This window comes from Urocitellus parryii, chromosome 9 (assembly GCF_045843805.1).
Source record: "Urocitellus parryii isolate mUroPar1 chromosome 9, mUroPar1.hap1, whole genome shotgun sequence".
Classification (NCBI taxonomy): Eukaryota; Metazoa; Chordata; class Mammalia; order Rodentia; family Sciuridae; genus Urocitellus; species Urocitellus parryii.
The window spans coordinates 52,189,851-52,212,232 of NC_135539.1; the positions used below are offsets into that span (position 1 = coordinate 52,189,851).

General features: G+C 36.4%; 1 protein-coding gene and 1 non-coding gene across 4 annotated transcripts in view; both read right to left on the reverse strand.

The window, feature by feature from the left end:
* Positions 1-10,642: 10,642 nt before the first annotated feature.
* On the reverse strand, positions 10,643-10,749 carry LOC113194193 (U6 spliceosomal RNA). Its single transcript, XR_003302246.1, has one exon. It is a non-coding gene; the product is annotated as a U6 spliceosomal RNA (small nuclear RNA).
* A 2,897-nt stretch (positions 10,750-13,646) lies between these two features.
* The window catches only part of Epc1 (enhancer of polycomb 1), a 57,704-nt gene continuing 48,968 nt past the window's right edge, over positions 13,647-22,382 (reverse strand). The window contains exons 11-15 of one of the 3 annotated variants that reach the window (XM_026405171.2): positions 17,833-17,951; positions 17,684-17,752; positions 16,737-16,878; positions 16,267-16,630; positions 13,647-14,363 (exon numbers count right to left, since the gene is read on the reverse strand). In XM_026405171.2, coding sequence (XP_026260956.1) covers positions 14,291-14,363; positions 16,267-16,630; positions 16,737-16,878; positions 17,684-17,752; positions 17,833-17,951 — 767 coding nt within the window. In that variant the 3' untranslated portion in view covers positions 13,647-14,290. Of the gene's footprint in view, positions 14,364-16,266; positions 16,631-16,736; positions 16,879-17,683; positions 17,785-17,832; positions 17,952-22,382 lie in introns of those variants that run through there. The other 2 variants (XM_026405172.2, XM_077802471.1) reach the window with 2 other exon arrangements.

Below are 22,382 nucleotides of genomic sequence, written 5' to 3' on the forward strand. Positions count from 1 at the left end.
GCCTGAGGTGAGGCAGAACATCATGGCAGAAGTCTGTGGCAGAGGAAAGCAGCTCAGGACAAGATAGTAAGGAATCAGAGAGCTCTGTTCCATCAATGACAAAATATAAACCCTAAGGTTAGCCCCCCAGTGACTTTCTTCCTCCAGTCATGCTGTACCTGCCTACAGTTACCACCCAATTAATCCATGCCAGTGGATAAACCCATTATTACACCTCTTATAATCTAATCATCTTTACCTCTAAAAATTTTTGCATTGTCTCACACATGAGCTTTGGGGGGACACTTCATATTTAAACCTTATATAACAATATTAGAAGACACTGGAAGCAGGGTACACAACTAAAATGGACTTGAGACCAGGCAACCCTGCTCCTTGGAGCACAACTCTTCTACTAGCTGCATTAGCATATTCTGTTTGTTAGAAATACACCTTCTTCACCCTCAGCCCAGACTCACTGAATCAGAAGGTGCATTTTAACAAAATACCTAGGAATGTTCATTAAAGTTTGAAAAGGACTTCAGATGTCTCTCCGCTGAATCGCCTGAATACTTATTTAAAACACATATCCCTGGAGTCAGCCCACACCTGTGAAAATCACCTTGCCTGACTCTTAGCTTGAGAACTGCTGCTGTAGGTGTCTATTTAAAAAGCTCCTCTGGTGTTTCTAATAGCTATTCCCATTCCCTTTGGGAACCACAGTTCTAAAAATACGAGGTTTCTCAATAACCACCCCCCAGGGGAGGGCTGACTAAGAGAAGTGAAACCCTCGGTGCTAGGGAGACTTGAGGGGTCTTTGTCTCCATAACCCCCAGGTCCATGGGGTCTTTAAGGACTTGTCTCTCATTTTCACTTCATTCTTTCTATTTCAATTTCTCTTCCCTACTGCCAACACCAATATAATACAGTTGCAACAAGGAAAGGACTCAGAGGAAGACAATTTTTGCACCTAAACCTTCTGAAGGATCAACTCTGAACTGACGTGAAGCTCAGACCTTTCACCAGGCTTATCTCAGAGTAGCTGCCCGACGTGTGGTCAGGACTGGGTGTGGCTGTAACGGCTCTCCCTCTTCGGCTTTATGCAATCCTATAAATGACCTGGCAGCTTCTGCCTGCAAGGGTTAGCTCTGAATAGCAACAGATGTGTGTGATGACACCCAGAGGGCTGGGGAAGAATCTCTCACCAGCTCTAAGTCATGTCTGGATTCTATCACTTGAGCGCTGTTTCTTCAGGATCACATTGGGCTGTGCAGGTTTCTGGGAGTACCATCTCTGCAAGCTGCTTCAGCTCACACTGTGATGGGGATCTGTTGATTCAGGGCTTTCTCATCCAAGCTCCTAGTGCAGAGTATAGTCCTACTGGCCTGAAATAAAGGTCCCGAACTTTGAGAGAATGGCTTGAGGCATTAGGATATAAGGAGGGAAAAGGGAAAAGGAGAGAGAAATGGCACTTACTCCTTAGGGTCTGAAAATCAACTTTGGTAGGCTTAGATGAAGGCACATAAGGGAGACCTAATCTCCCCACCTTAAATACCTGCAGAACCTGAGTAAATATGACCTGAAGTTAACTGAAATGGACTCTGTAGCTGGAGGGGACTGTCCATGCAGTGTGTCTGTCCTGCTATTTACTCTGCAGATGAGGATCCTGAATCCCTGAGAAGCCCAGGCAACCTCAATGAATAGAGTGAAATGGAAGGGTCTGTATTGAACTTTGACTCTAATCTCACAGTGCAGTGTTCTCTCAAACACATCTTTCCACCTTCAGGCAGGAAGCCAGAAAACAGGGCCTAGAAAAATAAGTCCTAGTCTGGCATGTAATAGTAAACTTTATATCTGCAGCCAGATCACAGGCAGCATAATATGTAAACTAAGAGAACAGCTGCTATCGTATGGATCTTATATATCCTCCAAAAGACGGTGTTAAAAGCCAGGTCCCTAGCCCATGGTATTTTGGGAAAGTGGTAGGATCTTCAAGAGGCGGAGCCTAGTGGGAGATCTTCTGGTCATTGGGGCTCAGTCATTCTTCTTCCTTTCTCTTTGCTTCCTAGCAGCCATGAGATGAGTGTCTTTCTCCACCATGCACTTCCTTCCATGACATGCTGCCTTACCATAGGCCCAAAGCACCAGGGTCAACCCAGTGTGGACTGAAACTGTGAGCCAAAATTATAACCCTTTCTCTTTATAAGCTGATTATCTCAGGTATTTGTTATAGTAATGGAAAGCTGACTAATGCAAGGGATTTCAGAGTCACTTACACATATGCTTTTGGATTCAAATAAGCTCTACTTATTTGCTCATGGGTCACAGAGCAAGTGATAATTCTGTGTTTCAGTTCTCACATCAGTAAAATGAGGATAACACTGTCTGAATTGCAGTGCTGTCAGAGGATCAATGAAGTTACCTGAGTAAAGTTTGGTTTCCTCAAACTAGAGTGAGTTTATGAATCACCTGATGATCATGTTATAGTGCAGATTCTAGATTAGTGTTCTTGGGGGGTTTGCAGAGGATCTGCATTTTCTCAACTAGTTGCCAGGTACTTACCAAATGGGAGACTTATTATTTTTCTTTTAGTTTAACATTTTTTATTTTGAAATAATTTTGTATGTGCAAAAAAGTTGGAAAGGGGGCTAGAGATGTAGCTTTATGGGTAGAGTCCCAGGTTCAATCCCAGCACCAAAAAAAAAAAAAAAAAAAAAAAAAGAGGATGAGGAAGAGAAAAGTTGCATAAAATAGAGTACAAATAATTCCCAGAGAACCTTCATCCAGCTTCCCTAAGTGTTAACATGATAGATATAATCATAGATCAATTATCTAAAACAAGGAAGTTGGCATTGAAACAACACTATTAACCTTCAGTCATTTTTCCAATTTTCCCACTAATGTTTTTTCTCTGGACCATGATCCATTCAGAATCACACATTATGTTTAGTAGTCCTGTGACATCAGCCTCTGATCTGGGACAGATTTCTTAAGGGACATTCAGTGAAAGACACCTATCACAACAATGATAATTTGGACTCCTTACACTTATTTGAATTCACATTGTTCTCAAATAGTGTTAAGACTCACCTGAGGAGCTTATTTTACATGTTCACTCCCAGAGAAACTTATTCTGTAGGGTTTGGTGATAGTTAGAGAATGGGTGATTTACTAGCAAGCCAGGGGATTCCGATACGGTTAATCAGAGGACCAGGCTCTGAGAAACCATGTTCAAGAGTGTCTGGCAGAGCATTATAAACACCTGCTGTGATCTCTCCTTCTGCAAGGACGAACTGTCTCTATTTTTTGAAAACTCTTTTTGGAAGCATAACATTCACGGGGTGACATTTCTAGAGGCAGTCAGTCTATCTTTGCCTACCCGAACCCTACCCACCTTCATAACACAAGGCGAAGCAAAGCACGCCCTGTTTCCGCCTTTGCCTTTTCACCTAAAGTGCCCTTTGATTTTCCACCTCTTCTGAACAGCCTTGCGGTTTTGCATTTTCCCATCGTTTGCCACTAGGGGGTACCCGTGATGTCTTCCTTCCACCAAGTGCTTACTGAAGTCACCAAATTGAGCAAACGCTTGCAGAAAGAGTCCTAGAATGTTTAATTAGCCCTTGTACCACTTACGGCCTCAGAGATCTGGATCTTTCCCCCTCTGATTAGGATGAATTCCAGAGCTGCCAATTTGGGGCCACTTTTCTAATTATTCAAGAGAAATGTTTGCCTGGAGATGCAGGGTGGGTAGGTGGGGACCAGGCCTGGGGACTTCAGTACAAGGGGTTTGGTCTGAGCTATCCTGGGTGAAAAGGACAGTTCTGTGAGCAACACATCACCTATGTCAAGTCTCCAACACAGACCTGCAGGCTTGGCACACTTCCGCCACTAGGTCTTTGTGATTCTTTTTACTTCCTTTTTTCATTTGTATCTGGAACATGCCCCCAAAGACTCATGTGTTGAAGGCTTGGTCCCCAGCATAGAATGTATAGAGGTAAGGCTTTGGGGAAATGATTGGATCATGGGGGCTCTAACCTCATCAGTGGATAAATCCATTGATGGATTCATAATTTGATGGTTTTAATAGGAGGTGCTAGAAACTATAGAAGGTGGGGGCTAATTGGAGGAAGTAGGAATATGCTACTGAAGGGTATCTCTTGTCCCTGGACTTTCTTTCTCTTCCCACCCTCCCCCCCCCCCTCTCTCCTTCCTGGATGCCATAAGCTAAGCAACTTTCCTCTGCCAGGACCTTCCACCATGATCTTTTGTTTCACCTCAGGCTTAAAGCCATGGAGCCAGCTTACTGTAGTCTGAAACCAGGAGCCAAAATAATATTTTTCCTTTACGTTGTTTTTCTCAGGTATTTTGCCACAGCAATGAAAAGGCAACACACTTCCCTTCTTCCAAGCTTTTTGCTCTGAAAGAAGCCAGTGAACAGAAAATCAAAAGTGCTTGGGAGGGGGGGAAGGGATTAGCTTGTTGTTCAGTGGCAGAGAGGACCCAAATTTAAATTTATGTGGTGTGCTGGTGAATGTTTAACAACCAATTCTCCAAAACAAACAATCTTTTTTTTTCTTTTTCTGTGTGTGTAGGGGTAAATACTCCCTTCACACTATCAACATGATGTCACTGAATGCTGAGCTGGAAAGAGAAGTACAGAAGTCCACCAGATGTCATTAATCCCATGTTCATGAGGTGAATCAAGTTCAGATTGCATACATTTTCACTGGGACAGTGAATCCAAGGTCAGCTGAGAGAATCTTCAAGTATTTCAAATGGAATGCTCAAACTTATGATTAGATCCAGGTCACAGGTTTTGTTTAGAGCTTCAACTTGTAATAATGTCCTTGGAAAACCATCTTTTAGGCATTGTTTGCCACCAGCCATTCTCCAGTTCCCATATCATTAGGCATTTGATCAGGGGAAAGAAGACCTCTCCCTAGGTACTGCTTTGTCTTATCATCAACTTCCTTGTGGGTATTGGTGTTCCCCTACAAGAAATGGCCAAGAGATTGATGCTGGAAGCCTGAGTTTTAGGTGATCCTTTGGCTCACTGTGCTCTGCTTGAGTCCCAGTGGAGCTGTGGGGTAACCATGGGCAGGCTGAGCATGGCTGGAGGGTAACATGGACTGAAAATCATTGCCTTTGCCAGTAGTGGGGTAGCCAAACATGCAGCCCAGTGTCCCCAGGAACCTTGTTTCTCGGCCCCTGCCTCTGACACCTTCTACCTGCAGGGGGACTTGCCTATTTTTTATGATAAATCTATTTTTAAGTTTTTGAATGACTGCCATACCGTTTTCCATAGCAGTGATGTCATTTTACATTCCCACCAATGTATAGAAGTCTTCCAGTTTTCTCCATCCCCACTAAAACTTATTTCATCTTCTTTATGTCTGCTTTAAAAAAAAAAAAAGTAGTGGCAATTCTAATGGGTGCAAGGCAATATTTCATTGTGGGTGGCTTTGATTTGTATTTCTCCATTGATAGGAATGTGTTGAGCATCTTTTCGTATGTTTTTGCCATGTCTTCTTTAGAGAAATGTCTATTAGGGTCTTTTGCCCATTTTTAAAAATTGGGTTATTTTGTTGTTAATGATGATGTTGAGTTATAGGAGTTCTTTATAACTTCTGGATCTTAAGTATTTATCAGATATATGAGATATTTACATATTGACCCTAAGGCAAATGTCTTCTCCCATTTTGTTAGTTTCTTTTTAACTGTTGATTGTGTCCTTTGATGCATGGAAACTTATTTTTTTATGTAGTCCAATTTATTTTTCTTTTATTGCCTGCACCTTTGATTTGATTTCTAAGAAATTGTGCCAAATCAAAGAAACTGTCCGCTTATGTTTTCTTCTAAGAGTTTTATAGTTTTGGGTTTTACATCTAGATCTTTGATCCAATTGGAATTCTTTTTATATACAAAACTGAACAGTGTAATAATGGAATATATTTATATATACAAATGATATTTTATACTGTTTTGATGATTGTTACTTTGTAGTAAGCTTTGAAATCAGAAATGTGAGTTTTCCAAATGGGTTCTTTGTTAAGATTGTTTTGGCTATTTAGGGCCCCTTGAGATTTATTTCTATTTTTGCAAAGGTTGTTATTGGTATTTTTGTTAAAGTTGTGCATCACTTTGTATAGTGTTGACATCTTAATGATAGTAGGTCATCCATTGATTCTTGTTCATGAACAAGACTTGTCTTTCTATTTGTGACTTGAATAATTTTTTCTGGTAATGTTTTACAGTTTTTAGTGTATAATGCTATGATGTCCTTGGTTAAGTTTATTCCTAAGTATTTTTGGGGGGGTGCTATTAAAAATGGGATTGTGTTTGTAATCCCTTTTCATATTATCCATTCTCGGTTCATAGAAACACAACAGATTTTTTTGTGTGTGTTGATTTTGTATCTTGCAACTTTGCTGAATTTATTAGTGCTAACTGGCTCCCTGCCCACCCCTGTAGCATCTTTTAAGTTTTCTATATACAAAATCATGTTATCAGCAAGTACAGACGATTTTCCTTTTTATTCCTAAATTGGATGCATTTTGTTTCTTTTTCTTTCCAGATTACCTTGACTAGGACTTCCAGTAATTCATTTTACTGTAAGTTTATGTAATTTACTTCTTTTTAAAAAATGACACGTACAACCAGAGAAATGAAAAGTTATTGCTCCATTTGTATACAATCAACTGAAATGCATTCTGCTGTCATGTATAACTAATTAGAATAAATTTAAAATTTAAATTTAAGAAAGGGGGGTGGGGGGGAATAACAACTGCTTACCAATTTGTAAAATTCCTGAAAATTTAACAATTTGTTCTCAAGAGCCATGGTAAACAGGCTGCAGCATGCTGTTGGTTGGACTTTTCACGTCTATTGCCCTTCCGCAACTTGAGCCTCAATAAACTGGAAGAATCACTTAATTTCTCATAGTGATAAAAGAACAGGAAATGAAGGATATATAGACATCCATGTCAACTTATTTGGCAAAAAAACACAATAAATATTAAGCTGTGTTTGGTCCCCATCCAAACATTATCTCTCCACATGAAATTCCTTTTATGGAGGAAGACATTATGGTTGTTTTTTGTTTGTTTTTTAACACTGGCCTGAGTGAATTCTTTACTTGCATGCTTTTATTTAACCCTCACAATAATGAACAATATAAGTATTATTATTTTCCTCATTTTAGAGAAGATACTGATGTTTAGAAGGGTTAACTCAGACAGTTAGTCAGTGGTAGCTAGTATTTGAACCAGACATGCCTGGTCTCAGTTGTCATTTGATCACACATTGCACATGCTGGAGTATACATTGCTCTGTCTGATCTTTGACTGTTAATACAGAACTTCGTTCTTTGTCTTTGGATGAAGAATCTCTACAGTTCTGGCTCCATCTAAGCTGTATGCACACTCTTAGAAGTATAAGGACAATTGTGGCTCCCTTCCATTGCCACTTCTGGGTCACAGGCAAGCTATGTACATATCTCAGGCATTAGTCATCTAGATGTTTCACACAGTCATTTTGGAAGGGATTCTCATTTTTGATGATGTGCTGTCCTTAGTATATATTATTGCAATTGGTTTGCTAAAAATTTTGGATTTCTTTGTATTGATGTTTATGGGCACATTGGTCTGTAGTTCATTTTTCTCCCCCTTATAATTAAAAATCTATTTCTTCTGGATGGAGCATTATTAATTTGTGTCTTTGAAGAGATTTTTGTCAAATTTATTATTACAATATTTAACATTTTTTAAATTTTAATTTCAGTAGACTCTATTCTAATTAGTCAGCTATAAGTGTATCAATCTTCATGATCTACTGAGAGAACTAGCTTTTGGTTCCATTGATTTTCTCTGTTATTTCATTTAAATTTTCCACTGATTTTTATTTTGATCTTATTTCCACTACTTTGGATTTAATTTGCACTTCTTATTTTAGCTTATTAAGGAGGTAGAAAGCTAGGTCATTGATTTCTTAATTTTTATATTTTTACTTTTTTCTATAAATTTCCCTATGAGCACTATTTTAGCTATATTTCACAACTTTTGATATTTGTGCTTCAATTTACATTTAATTAAAAATGTTTACTGATTTCTTTTACTAATATGATATTTAGGAGTTTGTATTTTGTTTCCAAATATTTGAGAATTTTCTAGACCTCTATTTATAATCCTAATTTAATTTCATTATGTTCAGAAAAGATACTCTGTATGATTTAATCCTTTAAAATTCATTGAGACTTGTACTATGTACCACAGTATATCTTGGTTACTGTGTCTTGTGCATTTGAAGCAAATGTATATTCTGCCGTTGTTGGATGGTGCTCTATAAATGTCAAAACACAGTGGTTGATACTGTTGAGTCCTCAATGATTTTCTCTCCATTTGTTAAGTTTATTAAAATTTGCAATTGTGTGGATTTGCCTGTTTCTCCTTTCAATTCCATTAGGGCTTTTTTTTCCATATATTTTGAATTTGTGTAATTAGGTACATAAATGTTTAGCATTATGTCTTCTTGATAAAATGATCCTTTTATCATTATGAAATGACCTTCTTTAATCTCTAGTAATGTTCCTTGCTTTGGAATCTACTTTATCTGATACTAATATATCCATTCTAGATTTCTTTTGGTTAGTGTTAACATGTTACATCCTTTTTTCATCCTTTGTTAAGATGGGCATCTTAGTTCTCTTCATACTACTATCACAAACTACTTGAAACTGGATAATTTATATAAGAACAGAAATCTATTATTCACAGTTCTGGAGGCTGGCAAGTCAAGATTAAGATGCTGGCAGGTTTAGTTGTCTGGTGAGGGCTGTGTCCTCTAGCTGAGAGGAATGCTGTGTCCTCACATGGTAGAAGGGCAGAATAAAGTAGCCACATGCTGTGTGAAACCTCTTATAAGAGCCTTAATCCCATTCTCATGGGAGGAGCAAGCCTTCATGGCCTAATAACCTGTGAAAGATTGTACAGTTATGCTATCACTTTGGTAACAGCTAAATTTTGGAGGGGCCACGTTCAAAACCTAGCAATGTTAGATATAGGACGTCCCCTAAAAGCTCCTGTGAGACAATGCAGGAATGTGCAGAGGTAAAATAATCAGATTATGGGAACTATAACTAATCAGTGGTTTGATCCATTTGATAGGTTGATAATTTGAATGGATGAATGGGTGGTAACTGTAGGTAGGTAGGTAGGGTGTGGCTGGAGGACGGAGGTCACTGGGGGTGTACCCTTGGGGAATCACAGTTTTCTGGGCTCCTTGCACACTTGCTCTTTGCTTCCTGGTTCTCATGAACTGAACAGGTTTCCTCCTATGCCTTTCTGCCATATTCTTTCTGCCTTACCTTGGGCCCAAAGTATGGAGTCCAATGACCAAGAACTAAACCTCGAAACTGGGAGCCAAAACAAACTTTTCCTCCTTTAAATTGTTCTTGTCGATCTTTTGCTTACAGTGACAAAAAGCTAACACAAATCGTTTTTTTTTTTCCTCCCTTCATATTATTCAGTTTTTTAGTTGGTTTGGATGAGAAAGTAATACTCTTTAATAATGTCTAATAGAGCAAATCTGCTTTTATCTACTCAATATACTGATGTTCTGTATATGAATCTTTCAAAAAGGGATTCTATTATTTAAAAATATTTTGAAAATAACAACAAAAATAGGGGAATGAATAGACAAATAGTACACTGATCCAACAAATGTATATTTCATCAGATACTTCCATGGACTTGATTCCTCTAAGTCTGATCTTTCATTTGTGAATATAGGAGAAGAGCATCATTTACATGGGACCACATAGGTCATAGAAGAATAACCTATACAACGATACACAACAGCCTTGATTGTGAGAATTACAGGAAATAATGTAAAGATCTGTGGACAGAACTGGCATTAATAAGTTTTCAATAAACTTTAGCTGATAGTAGGGCTGCAGAAAAGTAGAGGGGACTTCCAGGTGGGCCCTGGATGCAATCCAATATTTCATAGGAGAAAAGGCAGAGGGAATTTTGAGATGCAGAGAAGGCAATGTGAAGACAGAGATTTGAGAGATGCATTCATACACAAGGATAACCATGCAACCACCAGGAACTGAAAAGGCAAGGAACAAATTGCCCTTAGAAGCTCCAAAGGGGATGAACAACTTCGTTTCAACTCAGTGATATTGATTTCGGAATTCTGGCTTCTAGAACTATGAGAAAATATATTTCTGTAGTTTTAAGACTCTCAGAAACTAATAATATATGTGGTTAGAACTAAAGCCTTCAGTAAACACCAGTGTTCTCTAATACCAATGATCCTAAATAAGAGCCCTCTTGTGCTTTTTTTTTTGTTGTTGGTTGTCTTGGTACCAGGGATTGAACTCAGGAGCACTCAACCACTGAGCTACATCCCCAGTTCTATTTTGTATTTTATTTAGATAATGCAATTCATTTCATGTTACATATAGAGCACAATTTTTCAAGTCTCTGTACACAAAGTATTTTCATACCATTCATGTCTTCATACATGTACTTAGGGTAATAATGTCTCATTTGTCTTTCCTACCTCCAGTATCCCTCCCTTCCCTTTGCCCTATCTGAAGTTCCTCCATTCCTTCCATGCTTCTCCCCGCCCATCGTCATTGTGAGACAGCATCCTCATATCAAAAAATATGGAACGCTTTACAAATTTGCGTGTCATTTTTGCGCAAGGGCCATGCTAATCTTCTCTGTATTGTTTCAATTTCAGTATATATGCTGGCGAAGCAAGCACTATCCCTGTCCCTTGGTTTTTAAACTACAAAGGTAGGGCAGATCATTCTCTAAGATTGGATTCTTTTAAAAATGTACCATTTCATATTAGCCTCTGAGAAATTTGCTTTTGCAACTATTTGTTCAGAATATACTGGAACTGTCATCTAGTTCTTTCAATATACATTTCATAAATAATTTCCAGGGCTGAACAAGTGTTAACATTTATTTTCAAAATCCCAAGTGAGATGATTCAGTTAGATATCTTATCTAATGTTAGTTTTGCCTAGCCTATCATTCAGTACATATCCTACTAGAATGCAAGCTACATGGAGGCAGGGACTTTGATGACGACTATGTTCACAATAATTGCAACACTGCCTGGGCACAGTTAAATAAATACATTTGTTGGATCAATATGCCATGTCTATTCATTCCCTATTGCTGTTGTTTTCAAACTTAAACTCTTTTGTTGAAAGAATTCTTAAGTAGAATGATAGATATATAAAGTAGATCCGCTCTTCTAAGCATTACTAACATGTTACACATTAACACTAATGTAAAAAATAAATTTGTAGTTCAGAAAAGTTTATGTAATAGTCTTTTTGGAAAAATGAAATTTATACCTAGGTAAAAGGTATAAACAAAAGATATAAAATCCTCCTTGGGGAGGATTTTGAGTTTCTGCTCATGAAATGGACAGAAACATAACAATGCCAGGGTGAAGGAATTAGTATCCATTTTGTTATGAACACAATGGGACAGAAAGTTACTATGGAAGCTATGTTCAATTTGTTTATCCACAAAGTAATGGTAGAAAAACTGCAGTGCCTTTGGAGTCTAGCAGATATGAGTTCAAATCCTGGACTATTAATCACTATATGACCTTGTGTGAGTCTCAACTGTAATATGGTGATAAACTAGTACCTTTTTAAGTGTGTTACTATGAGGACTAAATGAGATGATTATGCATAGGGCTTGTTACATTATAAATGGTAAGTAGTAGTTTCAACAAGGCTTCAGGTTTTCCTGATGATCTATTTCCTACTTTCCCTAAGGTTTTTGTGTTGAAATTGCTCTTTTGTATCAAACCTTTTACTGCAGACTGTTATAACGCTGGTAGTCAAGTATATGGCAACAAAATATATGGGAAAAATAGAGGAAATTTCCTTATTTTGAAATATACATGATATTCATTTTTTTCTTTGCATCTGAGGTGGTGTGGTCAAATTGGAGTAGGAGATACATGGATGCTCATTGTCACTAGCCTGTCACTCAATCCCAATGTGGACTCATTTTCTTGTTCCTTATCTATTTGTAAACTTGCCTGTGGACAGCAGGAACACTATACAGAAACTGGGGATCCAAGCTTTGTTCTCTGTGGGATGTCACTTCAGAAATTTTACTCCTAATCTCAATTATTATTAAGTACATTAAAACCAGCAGTTTACATTTTATATTTTGTCATACTGACTAGCTACTAGGCCTGAATGGCAATTTTTTAATATTTTCTCTTTAAAATTGTAGAGCAGTACAAGCAAAATTAGTTATCCATGTTGGAAATCCACACCTTTCTGGCAAGGGATTCTTTTAAACATAAAAACGACTCTATAACACTCCATCATTGACAACTATAATTTAGAGTTGATTCTCCTCTCTTGGGTGATCTCACCCAAATTCATGGCCATAAACTTCAACTGTGAATATGACTCTCAGGTTTTTATCTCCAGGTAAACCTTTCTTCCAAACTCCATACTTTCATGTACTACTACTTACTAGACACATCTGGATATCTAATGGAGACTCTACTGATGTTCTTTTAGCATATAGGGCACACTCCTACCTCTGGATCTTTGTACTTTTTTCTCTCTGCCTGGAACATTTTTCCTTATCTTTGTGTCTGTGGTCAAGAGCACTTGTGAGCTCTTTCTTGACCACTGTATGAAAGACTGCAACCTTTAGCTCATGTGGCACTGCTTTTTTTCTTCCTTGCTTCACTGGGGACTTGATAATACTTATTATAATACATCTTACATTTTATTAATTTCTGTTGTCCAATTAGATTATAAGCTTCACAAAGGCAGGGATTTTTTTCTCTTTTCACTGTTCACTGAGCCTACAATAGTCCTTAGTGGATTTGAAGTTATCACTCCCCACTTCCACCCCACCCCCCAAACTACTGAATGATTGTAATCAAAGTCACACAAAAGTTCTCAGGTTGAAAATAAAAGCAAAAGACCACTACACATTAGTTTGTCAACATGTAATGCCCTGGGTTTATTTTGTGAGAATTCTATCACAATTTTTCCAGGTGGGATTAAAAACCTTAAGGATAATGTATGCCATTGGACTGGGCATTCAGACTTCGGTACTGACAAAGCACTAGTAGTAGTCTGTTAAGTACCATTCTCTTCACAGAAGAGAGGTCAAAAATTTCCAAAGGAAGGCACCCGATATTTGTGGTTCTGGCCTTGCAGCCTTCTGGAGAATCTTAAAAGGAAAAAAAGCTGGCTGGCTGTTTTTAGAAACTGGAATGATGATACACGTACAGCAATTACTGCATTCTTCTCCCTTATATCCTTTTTGTAAGAACAAGTAAAGAATGAAGTCTTTTAAACAATTCGACAATAAAAAAGTACAATTTTTTTTTGTGCTAAAAAAAGGGCAAGACAACATAAACTCCAGTTGTAAGGACTCCATTTGCATACTTGATTTAACACTTTTTGGTGTGGAAGGAAATGGGACTACTGGGCTGTTTGTAGAGCAGCAAAATAACATTAGTGCTTTAAGTACCAGAAACCACCCACAGCTCTGTGGGCCAAGTGGGGATGGGAAGATTCAAGAGACTTCATTTTTAGCTTGTTACTTGTCCTAATGATAGTAGACCAGGAAGATCCCCATTTAACAGTACATTCCCCATTTTAAAAAAACTGATGCCTTTTTTTTTTTTTTTTTTTGTAAAATTCTGTATGTATGTCACCATTTTTTTTTTCACATGATACACAGAAAACTCAAGGACCCAGAGGGGAACCAAGTTATGTTATACCATTTACAAAATACCAAGGAGTCCACAGCTACCTAACACATTTACTACAGCACAGGAACCAATGAAGGTACAGTGTACAAAAAACTGTAAACACGGCACAATAAATAGATAAAACAGCAGGTTCCGCACCATGCACATGATGTGATGACACTTCATCTCTATACAATCTCACATCTCACACTCTTTGTTGCAATTTATTTTCCCCCCACCCCCCACCCCCAAGTGCAAAGCATCACAAATGAACATTTCTGTATTCAAGTAACATATATACAAGGGTATTACAAATATGCAGTACTGTACAGATAATTGCTGTATTCTTAATTTACAGATGTTGATTTTTTTTCCTATTAACAGTAAGAAAAGAAAAATTGAAGCATGAGAGATGAGCATTGCTGTTAAGTCCCCACAGCTGCCACAGAAACGCATGTGCTGCATTCCATCATCCCTTGCATTCAAAATGCTACTGATGCATAGCACCTAATCAAGTCCCCAGGCTGCAGTTCCACTCCTGAGGAAGCTACGTCACCTCCATTGCCACTGTATTGTCTGCTATGTTGTTCAGTGCTGGCTTTTCTGATTCATGATTTTCCCTGTTAAAACAAAGTTCAATCAATTACTTATTTGCTACAGATAAAGATTATCTTCCCAATAAAAAGTTTATTTTTAATAACAAGAAGAAATGATTATTGGGATAAGACAGCAGAGAAAGGAATATGCATCATTATAGTTTATTATCAAGAATATGCAGTCAGAAATCAGGCTGATGTCAATTATAAATCCCAGGGACAACTATATCACCAATAAAACTGTCATGGCACCCAAGTAATCTAGATGTTAATAACACACAAAGAATTCCCAAGTTTAGGTGACTATAGTTTCACTTTCCTCTTATATGAAAGTAGGAATAAACATGACTATCATATTAGGACTTTAAGTCAACATCCTAATACATGCTGTTGAGCAGGACAGCTACTGAGCTAGTAATAATCAGAACACTAGTTTTCTAATTTTACAAAGGCCGAGTATCTGCCAGATCTGTTTCCTACTTTTAAACAAAGGGACAGAGATATAAAAAGCTTCATACATACATACATACATACGTGTGTGTGTGTGTGTGTGTGTGTGAACTATACTTGACTGATTATACTTTGACTAGACCCAGTAAAAATGAATTGGTATTCAATAGGCAATGACTACTGTTTTAATTTAGAACAGACAGGGATATACGTGAGTTTGGAAACTAAAGACTATAGCCTGTTGCTACAAAACTTTGCTCTAGGAAGTCAAATATCCACCTGGCATTCAAAATGCTCCACAGTCTAGCCTTTCCCTGCCATTCCAACATCAACCACTAACATTCCCAAACCTCTGGGAGAATTTACTTATTAACCACTAAACACTTTCCCAACTTAGTATTTTCGTTTCCCATTCCACCTAACTGAAATGCTCTTTCTTCTTTCCTGATATAGTATCATACTTTGAAGGACATTCCCAGAACTCCCCTGAAGTGAAACGATTTCTCTTTGTATTGAAATTACATCCATCATCTATACACCTGATAAGCACAAAATGCTTTAAGATACCTGTAGGAACAATTTTTCCTACATTAACTTTTGAAACTTTAAAGCTTATTTTTTAACTGACCAAAACCTCTTGTCTCTTTTTGTTTTTCCTCTAATAACCTTGTAAACAATAAGATTTTAATTACCATTAATATTTTAAACAGAGTTTTGAGCAAAAATCCCAAAATATTGAAACTCAAGAAGAAAAATGAGCACAGGAAATAATAGTTTGATTAAAAATTGATCTGGAGTATATTCTCTAAATCATCATTAAGAGCAGTTTAGTATTCTAGTGGTGGTAGGTTCTGTTGATTCTAACTATTTACACAAGAAGCTATGGAAATAAATCATATACATAAGGAACATTTTAAAGAGAACATCAAAAGGAGAAAGAAAAGTGAGAGCATTACAAGCTATTATTATCCTAAGGAAGGGGTATTCAAATCACATATGCAATATTCACTATACCATTCAGTTCAATTTCTTCATTAATATTGAATTACAACACTCATCTGCTTAGTCCCTGAATCAATTATCATCTATATGCTTTTTTTTTGGGGGGGGGAGAAGGGGGGCAGGGGTTACTAGTGACTGAACCCAGGGTCACTTTACCATTTAGCTACACCCCAGCCCTTTTAATTTTTTATTTTGAGACAGATGCTCATTAAGTTGCTGAGGCTGGTCTTGAACTTATGATCCTCCTTCCTCAGTCTCCTGATTGAGATTATAGGTGTATACCACTAGGCCCTGCTTCATCTATACTTTTTTTTTTCTTTCCTTTTTTTGTGGTGCTGCGGATTGAACCCAGGGCCTTGTGCATGAGAAGCAAGGAGCTATATCCCCAGCCCCCGTCTATACATTTATAACATATAAAAGGCAAAGAGCAAACAGAGAAACAGGTAAAAAGTTTAGGCTTAAAACAACTGCTCACCTTGGAACTGAATCTACAGAGGATGAAGATGGGACTTTAGAAACTTGACAGTTTGCTGCGGCAGCCAGCTTTAAGGCAGATGATGGAACAGCACTTAAAGTCCTAGGTATATGTCGTGCATTTATGGGGGCAATAGCGTTTACAGGGGCAACTGATGAAGGTACAGTTAATCGAATCTTGTTCCCAATCAGAACCTGAGTTGTTGCAGAATTGGCAGCAGTTACTTGATGACTCAGTGTACTGTGGGAACCTGAATTCTGTGTAATATTTGAAGGCTGTAACAAAGTTGAACCTGCTGCTGATGAACTTGTATGTACAAGTGCTGTTGGCGTAGTACTACTGAGGTGTAAGCCCTTGTATACTCCTGGAGAGAAAAAGAAAGAAGTTTCTAAACAATATGCAACTTGTGGCTTGTATTACAAATGTTACAAATATAATCAAAACCAACATTTAAATGTCTTTATCCTTACCTGAGGCTGGAAGGACACCATTCACCCCAATTCCAAGCACCACATCATCCTTCATCTTGAATCCCATCAGTTGTTCTGATGTCATCAAAGCAGAAGCAGCAAATTGAGCACTAGCAGAATCCAAAGTCTTAGAAACAAAACCCTAGAAAGAAAATGCAAAAGAAATCTAATCAGTATAACTTAGTCTCAAATTAATATTAAAGCTACAAAGGTCTACCAAAATCCATTTGATTCTAAACAAAAATGGCAAACCACTGAAATTTCTATCTCTTGATAGTCATACATTCAAGGAATGAAAAGTTTGTCTAACTCAAGGGTTAAGAATTTTGATTTTATGCAATAATATATATGTAACAAGTCAATTACCAAAATGCCTTTTTATAATGAGGGAATAACAAACTTCCAACCCAAAATGCTGGACAATAAATATGCCACTACAACATTTCAGTGATTTGCAAATACACATAATAAATGAATGAATATGTAAACATCTTTTCAGCTAACACACACTCCCACACACAACCAAAGGCACGTTTGGGATTATAAGATAACTACCCGCTAAGAAATGGAGGTAGGAAATAATGACATCATTATTTAACCTAAAAATTGAGAGGCTTGTTGAATTTTTAACAATAAAGTTTCCTGAACAATACTTAAAGAGATTGGAATCTCGGCCTTTTAGCATTAAATGTGTCTAAACTGCAAATATTTATCATGCTTTAGGCTTCAGAGAGTGATCTCTTTCAAGAGTAAAAGAGGTCATTTTGGTATAACATTTTAAAGTCTTAATAATTAAAAGGCCTAAGATAATGAACTGAGTAGGGTTATATATCAAAGAGGCACATTAATAGACTACAGGTCAGACTCGTAGACATTGTCTCCATTTCATTTAACTATGCTTTTTACTTTTTTAAATAGGGAGCAGAGGCAATAGCTTCCATACTCACCTGAAATGTTCTTTCTAAACCCTGTATATTCAGGCGAAAGCCACTTTTCTGCTGGTTAGATGCAAGGTTCTATGACAACAGTTGGTAATTAGAGATGAACTCTGGTGGGAAACAATGAGGGATAATCATAAGACAGACAAATCCCTCACCTGTGAAGTGTTGGTGGAGGAATTACTATTTGCTTGCTGTTGCTGAATTTGTGCAAGCTGCTGTTTCTGCATTAGTGCCAGTTGCTGTTGGTGTTGCTGGTATTGTTCGGCTGTAAATGCTGAACATAAAACGAGGACACACTTTATAAAAATGTACAAGGAATTATATACATCTTACAATACTAAAATAAATCCAATGTTAAAAAAGTTTTTGTGCAAAATTAAAGCATTTGATAAAGGCTCATGATCCTGTTAAAGATCACTTCCAAATGAAAATTTCAGCATTTTTGCTACCACATTTAATGAGAATGGCTTTTATTTAAAGAAAAAGAAAGTTAAGCTTCCTGATATAAACATAGGAAAGAGAACTGCTCACTTCCCAAGTTTCAACGCCATTATTTTTGTAAAGCTGTGACGCTTGTGTTAGACAGTGTAGAAAAGTCATATCAGCTTTTTTAATCCATAGATTTGGAATTCAACTTTGCACTGAAATTGAAAAGAAATCTAATTACCATTTGGTTTCTATTTTATCTACATTACCTTCCAATGCTTTCAGATGATCCCTACTAGTTTTGTGTATAAATTCTAACTTCTATATATTTTCTAATTTTAGTCATTACAAAGATTTCCTCTACATGAAAGGTAAGGTTTTGGTTTATTTCCTTTTTTTTTTTTTTTAAAGAACCCATTCTTTTAAGTTTAACAGGAAGAAAAGAGGTTCCAATGTTAAGGTTAATTAATTTTCCCCACCCAATTAACCCACCTGGAAAAAATCCAGTCAATAAGAACGGAGTTGTTTATGTTGATTTACTGTACAGAATGATGTCTGAGGAAAGACACTGTGTTATGCTACTTATGTTTGTCTATGGAGAGCTCAGTTCTAAAAAAAACAAACAAAAAAATGTTCATTTATTACCCCCCCAAAAAGTGTGTGCAGTTTTTTAAAAGGAAACCTTTTTCTTTTTTAAATTTTTTTTGCCAATTAAAAAAAGAAAAAAAAAAAAAGCACATACAATCACAATACACCTAACTTTAAAGGCTTCTTTAAGAAGCCTGTCATGTCTGAGTAAACAAAACAAAAAGAGGTTATCATGCATCCCTGGTACAAGGGAATCTATAAATCATGCAAATCCTCAATCTAAAGTTTGATGTTTACAAAATACTTCACCTAATTTGTTGTTTAACTGCTAATAATTTAGTTAAAATATCACTTCATCAATTTTTATAGTTTTTACTTATAACTCAAAGAATCTCTAGCTATACCCCAGGATACTGTTTCTGTCTGATACAACTAGAAAATGTTTAGGTAACAAATTCCATAATATTTTGAATGGATCAGAAAATCATGAAATAGAATTCAAGGAAGACTCATCAGTTATTCATGTCTAACCAGGCTTTTGTACTTGAGCTGAACTAAATTCTTGGGCTACAAGAGCAAAAAAGTAATTTCTTGTTCTAAAAAGTCTACTGTTGGTTTTCTTATTTTATGTCTGTTACAAATTTGTCCTTTGATTAATTCCTTTCCTATTATACTGTAATTTACAGACCTGAAGTCTACAGAAGATTTATAGATGTTAGATGAACACTGGTAGAAAAGTAACCTTCATCAACATGACCATTTCCATATAACAGGGTCAAAACTTGAAGAGACTCTACACAGGTTAATGCTGCCCTGAAAGAATGTTCGTAATTTACATAGTATTTATCCTTATACTTTGAAATGTTTCTGGAAGATCAAGTCATTACTTATCTAGAAAAACAGTAATTTAGCATTCACTAAAAACCTTCATACAAACTTTACATGAAAGAAAGTATTCTTGAAATTCTTGAAAATGTTTGTTTTTTATTTAAAAATTTAGTGATAATTACTTGGAAATCAATACAGAATAAATATTCCAAACATTCTTGTTCTATTTAAATTAATATCTTAATGAATCTTGGGAATTTGATGAATTTCGTTTTTTTTATTTATTTATTTTTTTTTTTAATTTCGTTTTTTTAAACAACTGTTAACTTCCTCCTAATATGGGTTTAGAAATAAAAATGCAAGCAACAATCACAAATTACACAACATTTTAGATCACTGTTAGTCTATTTCTTAGATATTGCTACATTGTCTATAGAGTCTAGTTATAAAATTTTGACTAATGTTTTTGCTAAATGGTCTAAAAGAAACAGCAACACAGAGGCTGGTAGGGAAGGTCATAAACAACACTGTTTTAGGGGCCAATATACATAGATATTTGTAGCCCCCAGCTCCACCATAATTGGCTGAGTATTTTTGAGCAAGGTATTTGTTTTGTGACTCAGTATCTTCATTTAAATGTGAAAGAGATTAAATTAGGAGATCATTAGGTTCTTTTCAGCTATATGAGATACTAAGATTTTACTTTTTTTTTCCTGAAAAATAAAATTCCAAGCCAAAAGAAGGATGTTTGACTGAGTAGAAAAAAATTGGATAATGGTAAAATAATAAAGTTGGGCAAATATGATCTGAACTGGGTTTTATATTATTATGGCTACAGAAAATCAATAAGTGCTCAGTTGTTATAATTCAAAAATCTAATTGTTCTGGGCATGGTGGCGCACACCTGTAATACCAGCAGCTCAGGAAGCTAAGGCAGGAGGAGTGAGAGTTCAAAGCCAGCCTTAGCAAAATCGAGGTACTAGGCAACGCAGTGAGACCCTGTCTTTAAATAAAATACAAAATAGGGCTAAGGATATGGCTCAGTGTTTAAGTGCTCCTGAGTTCAATCCCTGGTACCATCATCTCCCATCTAATTAAATGCTAAATGAAAAGCAAAAATGACCATACTGCCCTAAGTCTCACTGAAGTATCAAGGTAGAAAATTTTGTTGCACACTTGCCTCCAGATATTGGTGTGGAGGTCAAATATATAATTCACACAAATAGGGTTATTACGGACATAAGACCAAATCTAGAAATAGAACACTTTCACAGTATCAAACAAAGAAACAAACAAAAGACTGAGATCAGGAGAAACTCTTAGTAATTTCCTCATATAATCTCATATTAGAGATCAAGAAATTTATGCGATCAAACAGATATTCAGTAGGGGAAGAGAAAAACAAAAAATCCCCATCAAATCAATCAACACTTTTAATTTAAAAACAAATAGACAAAAATTCTGTTTTAGGTTTAATATTATTTTTAAGAAGTAAACTTTTATGTACCAACAGTGTGAGTCAAGTAATTTAAAAATCATCTCATGTAGAGCACCTGACAAGACTCTAGATAGGAAAGAACAGTCATGTGCAGGCTACAATTAAAAGCTGAGGATGTATAACTGGGGATTAGGACTAGGGAAGGAAGCATGCCAAGACTTTCATATTCGAAGGGCAATATGATGTTGGAGAGCAAGCATACTCACTCAGATGCTTCCACAGGTAAAACACAAACCTGTAGGTTTAAATTTAAGGAGACAACTTTTGGTTCACTATATGGACAAACTTTCTAACCAAGATCACTCAACCTAAAATAATTTGATTTAGAAAGATGAACTTTTCCCTTATTAGAAATTCACAAAGATAGAAACCTTTTTTTTTTTTTTTTTTTTTTTTTTGGTAGCCTAATTTTCTGGGAAGGAATTTGTGTGAAATCACCTGACTTTACGAAACCAAGATATGGCCCAGCAGCACCTATTGCTTAGTAGTCATACTCCTATAACTGGAGCAGCTCTATTAAAATGCTCTAAAGGGGTTGGTGGGAAGGGTGACAGGTGCTTAGAAAGAAAGAAAATTTCAGAAGCTGTGGTTGTGGCTCAGTGGTAGAGCTCTCGTCTAGCACATGTGAGGCACTGGATTCCATCCTCAGCACCACATAAAAATGAAATAAAGGTTATTGTGTCCACCTACAACTAAAACAAATATTTAAAAAATAAAAAAAGAAAAAGAAATAATTTCAAAATTCAGTTAGGGAAGATGGAGTCTAGATTATCAAAAGATATACTTTGATAGAGACAAACAAAACCCCCAAAGCCTATTTTAAAAGATACTGCTGAATTAGAAATTTCTTTGAGCAGTAAACAGGCAGAAAATTATTTTAATATAAGAAAAAGGTAACTTCAAATAAATAAATATAAAGTGAAATGAATCCAGGTAGTTTACTAAAGTAAGATCCCATAATTAATGAGCTTAAATTGATAAGGTTCATGAGCCCTTTTCAGCCCTTTAGAAATCCAATTTGAAACCCAAAGTTTGTTGTCATTCACTTAGTGGCAAACTATGAACACATTTGACTGTGGTTGACCTGAACATGAAAATTATTAGTAAATATTGCTCTTAGTGTGACATTTCTTTAATGTTGCTGTACAACTGTAGAAGAACTACTAGTGCATTTTATACATGCCCTGCTTCACTCTGCTCATTATGCTGTACACTATTATCTATTGTCTACTGTGAAAAATATATAATTTTGAAACACTGGAATAACAATTAAGGTCCTGCAGAGTTACAAAATATAGTGATTAAAAGTGTTTAGTGCTCAAATCTACAGTTCCTTTTCCATAGTAAAATATCTGTTACACACTT